This window comes from Benincasa hispida, chromosome 2 (assembly GCF_027475165.1).
Source record: "Benincasa hispida cultivar pf3 chromosome 2, pf3_genome.v1.1, whole genome shotgun sequence".
Taxonomy (NCBI): Eukaryota; Viridiplantae; Streptophyta; class Magnoliopsida; order Cucurbitales; family Cucurbitaceae; genus Benincasa; species Benincasa hispida.
The window spans coordinates 63642648-63650547 of NC_143479.1; the positions used below are offsets into that span (position 1 = coordinate 63642648).

The 7900-nt window shown below is 34.7% G+C and overlaps 1 protein-coding gene across 1 annotated transcript; it reads left to right on the forward strand.

Annotated features, from left to right (window-relative positions):
• The first annotated feature begins 132 nt into the window (after nucleotides 1-132).
• Nucleotides 133-7648, forward strand: GSH2 (glutathione synthetase 2). Its single transcript, XM_039021765.2, has 12 exons — nucleotides 133-770; nucleotides 1766-1935; nucleotides 2560-2635; nucleotides 3042-3172; nucleotides 4036-4158; nucleotides 4246-4326; nucleotides 4511-4591; nucleotides 4688-4757; nucleotides 5251-5372; nucleotides 5824-5963; nucleotides 6065-6257; nucleotides 7304-7648. Exons 1-12 carry the CDS (start codon nucleotides 444-446, stop codon nucleotides 7425-7427), a joined length of 1638 nt encoding a protein of 545 aa, XP_038877693.1. The 5' UTR covers nucleotides 133-443; the 3' UTR covers nucleotides 7428-7648.
• The last annotated feature ends 252 nt before the right edge of the window (nucleotides 7649-7900 follow it).

Sequence of the window (7900 nt, forward strand, 5' to 3'; positions counted from 1 at the left end):
ATGATGACATCAACAAAATGTTACAATTAATTTATTTCTAAAGTTGGAGCTACTTTTCATTTGGGCCCTATACAATTATTCTCAATAGGGGTATTGGTGGTGATGAGGACTAATACACTATTGATGGACATGAAAATATCAGTGATATACCAAATTGTCCTCTTAAATATTGAATTAAGTCATATCTCAATCCATATCATCTCATTTCATCACCTCAAACACCCGTCAATGATATTTTGATTCCACAAAAGAATAAAGAAAAAAGACCAAAGAAAAAGAAGTCACTAGAGGAACATATTCATCTTTCCAGGATTTATTATTATTATTATTATTATTATTATTGACGTCTCAATGCCATCCACTACGTTGGCTGTGCTCCCTTGGCCTTGTTGATGGGGGCCTTAGCCGCATCTTTTTAGGTACAAGCGAGAGCCATATTCGATATGGGTTCTGCCCATTCTTCATGCTCTCTCACTCCCACTTCCTCCACCAAACATTTCTGCTTTTCCCCATCAAAATTATACCCAAATCAGAATCGAATCAGAAATTTCATCAAATTCACGTCTCACCCTTTTCTTTGTTCTTATTATTCTTCACAAGTATTGCCTCTGAAATGCAGTAAGGCGGTTGAATTTGAAACCCAAGTGAAATCCTTGAAAACCATGGCGGATATTCATGGAATCGATCAAGAATTGCTTCAGAAGATGGTCTATGATGCTCTAGTTTGGAGCTCGCTACATGGACTTGTTGTTGGTGACAAGTCTGTGAAGGTAAGCGTTTCTGCAGTTTATAGGGTGGATGCTCTCTGCCTTTTATTTGGTTTTTGGATGTTGAAAAATATTTTTGTGGGGAGTTTCTAATGGGTTTGCTTTATTGCTTCTGCTGTGGGAAATGTAGAATCAAACGATTGATAATGGTGGAATATCACTCATTGCTTATAATCTGTTTCCCTGCCTCATCTTTTTGAAAGTAGGAACAATCTTTTCATTGATATTTGAAAAGTTACAATGTGGAAAGACAGCCATGAATCTTACCAAGACTCTCTCCAATTACTATTTGTTACAAAAGAAGTCTAATTACTGAACTCTTTATAAATAGAAACCCAAAAGATTCATGGTACATTGCGTAGCTTAAAGACCTCCCACCAATCTTTGGCTTTACCATTGAAAAGTTTATTATTTCATTCTAACCAAATACTCTAAAGTTCAATTTGGTTGCTTTGACCCAATGTCCCTTTGTTTTCTCCTTAAAAGGATGTCTGCAAATAATTTGAACCAAATTTCCATCCCAAGAATGACGATGGACCGAAGAAAATTCAGAAGTATGTAAAGAGAAACCCAAATCTTTATTACTGAAGGAGCAGTGGAAGAAGAGATGGTGCCTTCCTATAGATGCATTCAAATAAAGAGAACACCGGATTTAAGACCATTGAATCTCCCTGTGCCATGAAGATAAGGACAAGTTGTTCGAAGAACGAATTTAACCTTGCTAGGGCATTGGCAAGGAAAAGTCTTGCTAAGCTTCGATGAGCCTTTATGTGATTATAGATAGTGATCACCCCAAAACTAAACCTAAAGATTAATAATTCCATATCCTCTCATCGTTTCCAGTCCAGTAAGTGTTATTTCTTCATTAAAAATATGTTGGAAATTTCTTAATATAATGATTGGAATAAGGATGTATGTAAAGTGAGTTTTGATGCTGTAGCAACAAACTTCTTTTTGGGGGAACATTTTAAATATCATTCAAATGTTTTGGGATGCAGAGATCTGGCGAAGTACCAGGTGTAGGTTTGTCTCATTCACCAATTGCCTTGTTGCCTGGGCTATTTCCTGAAACTCATCGGAAGCAAGCATGTGAGTTATCCTCCATATTTAATGAATTAGTCGATCGAGTGAGCATGGATGGGAAATTTCTACAGGAATCATTATCCAGGTATGCTTGGGCCCTTTTAAAGTCAGCACAAACACTAGTTGTTGACTCTTTCTTCTAATTTCCATGAAACATGTTTTTGAGCATTCCATGAATCTTAAGGTCAGCTATGAGAAAAACTGCAAGTGAATCTCCCTTTTATGTAATTAATAATCACTTGCTCATCCTTCTCAAAAAAAAAAAAAAGAAATGGAAACTAAATAGAAACTAGACCCAAAATCGATGGACCAAATTGAAACAAAACTCAAAAATTTTTTTCTTTTCCTTCTTCATTTTGCAATTTTTTTCTCGAAGAAAAAATGAGAAAAAAAAATTGTAGTTGTATCAGACGAGGCACAAGCGAAAAGAGCAAGAAGTGAGAGAGAGAAACTAAAAGAAGAAGCAAAGAAGAATCTGAATAAAGGAAAAAATTGAAGAAAAATTGATGGACCAAACTGAAACAAAACTTAAATCTCAAGAGTAAAATTGTAACATTTTGAAACCTAGGGACCAAAAATTTATTTTTCCCTACATTCTTTTAGCTAGTTAGGGCGCACAACCATCAACCCTACTTTCTACCTTTGTGGTTACTAATAGAGATTCTCTCTTACCAAAAAAAAAATGTTATATATCTTATTCATGTTGCAGAACTAAAAAGGGAGATGTTTTTACATCCAGACTTTTAGATATTCATTCCAAGATGCTTCAGATTGACAAAAAAGAGGTAAGTGTATGCTAAATTTTTTTGGTATTATGTTGTCATGACGAGTAAACTATCAAACTTTTGTATTGTAGCTATTTGAATGAAGTTCAGATGTTTAAGACAAGTTTTTAACTTATTAGTTTTTTAAAAAATATCTCTTTTTGATGCAGCCGCTTCAGTACATATTTCCATTCTCTTCTATGTTTTCACTGGGCGACATGGAAAACTTACATAATGTTGCAGATAAGAATAAGAAACGGAGGAAAATTTTCGTTACTTCAATTTTGTAAATGAATAAGAAACCTCCATGATGTTTATTGTTCCTAAAGTCCTTACCTACTCAATTTCTCTATTCTGTGCAATTTTAGCCAAAAGCGATGTGATTTAAATGAAGGATTGTAATGAACTTCTCCAACTGTTCAAGCAGGAAATCCGCTTGGGTTTACATCGCTCAGATTATATGCTTGATGATAAAACAAAACTACTTCTTCAAGTAGAGCTCAACACCATATCATGTTCATTCCCTGGACTTAGTTGTCTAGTCAGTGAACTTCATAGGTAAATGTTATAGATATTTAGTGTGGTTTTTCATTATAGCAATGAAATTTTCATTTCCGTTAAGAGAGAGAGAAAAAACTTCCCATTTAGTTTGAAAGGATGCATAAGAGGTGGAAGATTGTGTTTGGTCCTTTCGGGTGAAGGCTCATTTCTGAAAGATTTAGTTGCAAAGGAAATCAATAATCTTTTAAGGAATTAGTCAAAAAAGCTATCGGTTTCTTTTCCTGTACCCTCTTCCACCCTTTGGTAATTGTAAGCTCTCTCTGACCTCTACCAATTGAAATAGTTAGAATATCCTTTAGTGCAGCGTGCCTTAACCTCTATTTATATGTCAGTCCCCAATCATGGAAGTATACAAGAGAAACTCAGTCAGGAGAGTTAATTAATAGTCAAAGGGGGTAATTAATATATGGAAAGTGCTTGTATTTAAGAAATCTGAAAGCCTTAGTCATTAAGTTAGGTTAGCATATGAAAAGATTGGTAAGTAATATACTATGAACAATAGTAGGTCTATAGGAAGTAGGGATATAGGGGATAATTGTTTTAAGGAGAATACTAGTGACTTGGTAAGGGGAGAGGTCCCTCAGATTTCTCTCTATTATAACTTAGTTTCCTTAATTTAAAGTCAAGTTCTATCATTATACTTCATCTTACCGGTAAAAAGCTTAATGGTCTCTTCTTAAAATTTCTTTGTGGCACTTAAAAATATGGGAATTAGCCAAATAAGTGCTTAGGTTGGTGTTATTCTAAGAATTTATGACTCAGAGCATTTTGTTTTTCCTTCTAAAGTCTCTCGATCATTGTGATGACTCCGAGCATTTATTCCATGCTTGATCGTTCCTTTGGTCATTTTATCCTGCCAGGGACTTACTTAGTCAATATGGGGAAGTCCTCGGATTGGACTATAGAAAGATTCCTGAAAACCATGCGGCAAACCAATATGCTGAGGTACTGGCCAAAGCTTGGACTGAATATAATGACCCAAGGTTAGATTTGACAATTTGACCTTATTCATCTCCATTCTTAGAAACCTAATTTGCAGCATATGTAACAGGGGTTATTATTTTCTGCAGTGCCGTTATTATGTTTGTGGTTCAAGTTGAGGAACGGAACATGTATGATCAACACTGGCTTTCTGTTAACTTGAGAAAAAGATATCCACTCTTGTCTGATCTACGTTAGAAAGCATTGATCAATTTTCTTAAATTTCAATTTACTTCTGACCAAAACTACAAACATTGAAAGTAGATTGTTGTTTTTTTTTTTTTTTTTTTGACAATTTGATCAATTTGATATATCTTGAGCTTGCCAAGTAAATGTTCCTTAGCCTTATAATACACATAATGTCAAGACTCTCCGGAAAACACTGGCAGAAGTCGATAGAGAGGGAGTACTGAGAACTGATGGAACACTCCTTGTGTAAGTAATATTGAATGTCAAAATTGGTTTTTCCTTCAGAAAATTGGGTTACAATTTTATGTTTCTTATAATTCTTGAAAACTTCTTCCCCTGCAGGGATGGCCAAGCAATTGCAGTTGTGTACTTCAGGGCTGGATATACGCCTAGGGACTATCCATCTGAATCGGTGAGCAACTGCTTCATTCTGCTACTGCTTGCAGTGGCACTTTCTTTGGTTAGGCATTAGGATTAAGTTGATGTATTCTTTTGGGTTGGCTTGCTGCTATGCATTAGTGTTGCCATTCATTTTAGGAAGAAGCTCACCTTTCTTGATGAAACTCATAGAAGCTCGAGTGTAGGGGCCTTTTTAAGTCTGCATTACAATTTACCAACACCAACCCATTAAACCCAGGCAATATCGAAGGAATGCTAAACTAATCATATGTATAGACAATTATAATAGTAAATTAAACTGCAACCCGCTAACTCATTAACCTTACATCTGATGGTTTTTTTTAATATAATCTTTCCAAATTGATGACTTTTATCTATTTCAATATCAAGGAATAGAAGAGTCTCTCTTAAAGTTCTTTAACTTCCCTTGTCAACTTATTCAAGTTCATTTTATCTTGAGTAAAGCTTTGGGGTTATTTTCTCTTTTGAATGGTAACAAACTTCAGGAATGGAGAGCAAGGTTACTTATGGAGCAGTCATCTGCAGTCAAATGCCCATCCATATCTTATCATTTAGTAGGCACCAAGAAAATTCAACAGGAACTTGCAAAACCAAATGTTCTTGAAAGGTATTATTTATGTTTGCATCTTCAGTTCCCATCTTTCCTTTTGACCAGAGAAATGTGTTTGGTAAATCATCTATTTCTTGTTTCTAAATTTTAAGAAGAGTTTGTAAAAAATGAGGCAAAATTTTAGAAACCACAAAAAGTCTAGAAATAAAGTTTATTATTGAATTAAAGTGACGTGAGTATGCTCAATCGTCTATCCTCATATAAATACATCTCATTATCAAGTTGACACAAATATATATCAATAGCAATAGCATGTTGTGTAATAAATTAATTATCGTGAAAAATTTACAAAAAATTTTCAGACAATGTACAAATTCGTCTAGCTGAACTAACTCATGTAAGCCCACATGTCTTAGGTGAATTTGTTGGGATTTGATAATTTATGTAGGAAATGGTGTTTCTTATTGCAATTTCTATTTGCAGCTGAAATTTTGAGCCTCTACTTCAGGTTCCTTGACAGTAAAGAGGATATTGCCAAGATAAGGAAGTGTTTTGCAGGGTTGTGGAGTTTAGATGACAAAGATATAGTTAAAAAAGCCATCGAAACACCAGACCTATTCGTTATGAAGCCGCAAAGAGAAGGCGGAGGTCCGTTCCATCACCGTTTGAATTTTCTCGATGCGGTTTGCCTAACTTTTTTCTTTCTTTGCAATTAAGCTGTTCACGAAGAAGTCATTAATCTCCTTCAGGGAATAATATTTATGGAGATGATGTGAGGGAAGCCCTTCTAAGATTGCAGAAGGAAGGGAGTGAAGAAGATGCTGCTTACATTCTTATGCAGAGGATATTCCCATCTGTTTTCCCGACAATTTTTGTGCGAGATGGGATCTGTCATAAGGACCATGCAATTTCAGAGCTTGGTATATTCGGTGCTTACTTAAGGTATGCAACTTATAACTTTATTGAGATTCACTGATGGTAACCAACTGGAATGCTTGGTTTATGATGGTTGAAGAAAGAAGGAAAAAAATAAAACTATCAAACAGAGAGAGAGGTTTTAATTGTTCCAATATACTTATATAGTGATGCAATTTCTATGTCTCTACTTCTGGGTTTGAAACAAAGAGTTGTCATTTGTCAAATCCTAGCACAAGAAAGATATTTTACTCTAAACATATACGACTTTTTCTCTGTTCAGTCAACCATGGTGTGATTTTGGGAACTGTAGTTTTTCTCTTTTCAGTGAACCATGGTGTGACTTTGGGAATTCCTGCTAGGAGTATACTTTTAAATGAAGTATTTTGCAGAGGTGTATGTTGAAACTAAAAAATGGAAAAAATTGGTTGGTTCAGTTGGTTTGAAGTATAATTATCAGGTAGTCGTTGTTTTAAAGAATAAATCCGAAAAGTAGTGGGTTAGTTTGATTTGGATTGGACAAGCAGTTGAACTTTTAGAAGTGTACCTAATTTCAGTGTCAGTTCCCATTCTCTCTAGACTGGGAAACCGACCCGCTTACACTAATGATCCTGAAATGTGAACTAGTGTATTTAATCTCGTCTTTTCCTTTATGCGTTATTATTATTATTATTTGTTCAATAATGGCGAGATGGAGACCGAATCATCGACCTTTGGGGATGGTAATTGGTTCTTTTCCATTAAGCTATGCTTGGATTTTTGCTGGTTTGGGTTTTGGCCGTTTGGGCAAGCAGTTGAACTTCTAAAAAGTAGTTAATTTCAGTGTTGGTTCTTTTCCTCTCTAGACTGGGAAACTGACCGATACTAAGATATGAACTAGTGTATTTTATCTCAAGTCATTTTCCTATGCATTATTATTATCATTTGTTCAACAATTGTGGGACGGTGATTGAATCATCGACCTTTGGAAGGGTAGTATTGGTTCTTTGTCCACAAAGCTATTCTAGATCATTTTTTTTAGGAGGTAGTTTTTCTTTTCATCCCTTTTTGATAGTTCTGAATTTCATATGCAGGAACAAGGATAAAGTAATTGTAAATGACCACAGTGGTTACTTGATGAGGACAAAAGTATCTTCATCAAATGAGGGTGGTGTAGCAGCTGGATTTGCAGTCTTGGACAGTATTTACTTAACTTGATTATAATTAATTTACCCAATTCTCCAAATTCCTAAGGCCTATTTGTTGCCAATTTTTCCTTTGCAAAAACCTGTATAAGAAAATATCCTATATTGGTTGAATTTTCTAGTTCCTTACAATGGGATTTGTTGATTTGAAATATTCCTAAGAAAATCCAAATTTATCATTACAATTATTCTGACCTCAATGGCAGTTCTAATAAATAGATGACTTTGGTAGAAGTAGAACTTCAAAGCCAAGGGCCTAAATTGTCATCTTTATCATTTTTTTTGGATGCTTATTTTACCAAGGGATAGAATTTGTTGATATTAAAGCATCTAACTATAATTCTTGTTATTCAGAAGATAATATTCTCACCTTCCAATTATGGTTGTATTATTGATTTTTTGAAGTTCTATTTATGGATTACAAGTTTCTCCACCTTAGATTCTATAACTAACATGAACAAAAGAAAGATGAACAAAAGATTTCTA

Bases quoted from the DNA above. Each gene is read 5' to 3' on its own strand.
- GSH2 (XM_039021765.2), top strand. From the start codon at position 444: ATGGGTTCTGCCCATTCTTCATGCTCTCTCACTCCCACTTCCTCCACC. The intron at 4,592-4,687 runs GTAAGTAATATT...CTTCCCCTGCAG, and splicing joins ACTGATGGAACACTCCTTGT to GGATGGCCAAGCAATTGCAG. The intron at 4,758-5,250 runs GTGAGCAACTGC...AACAAACTTCAG, and splicing joins GGGACTATCCATCTGAATCG to GAATGGAGAGCAAGGTTACT.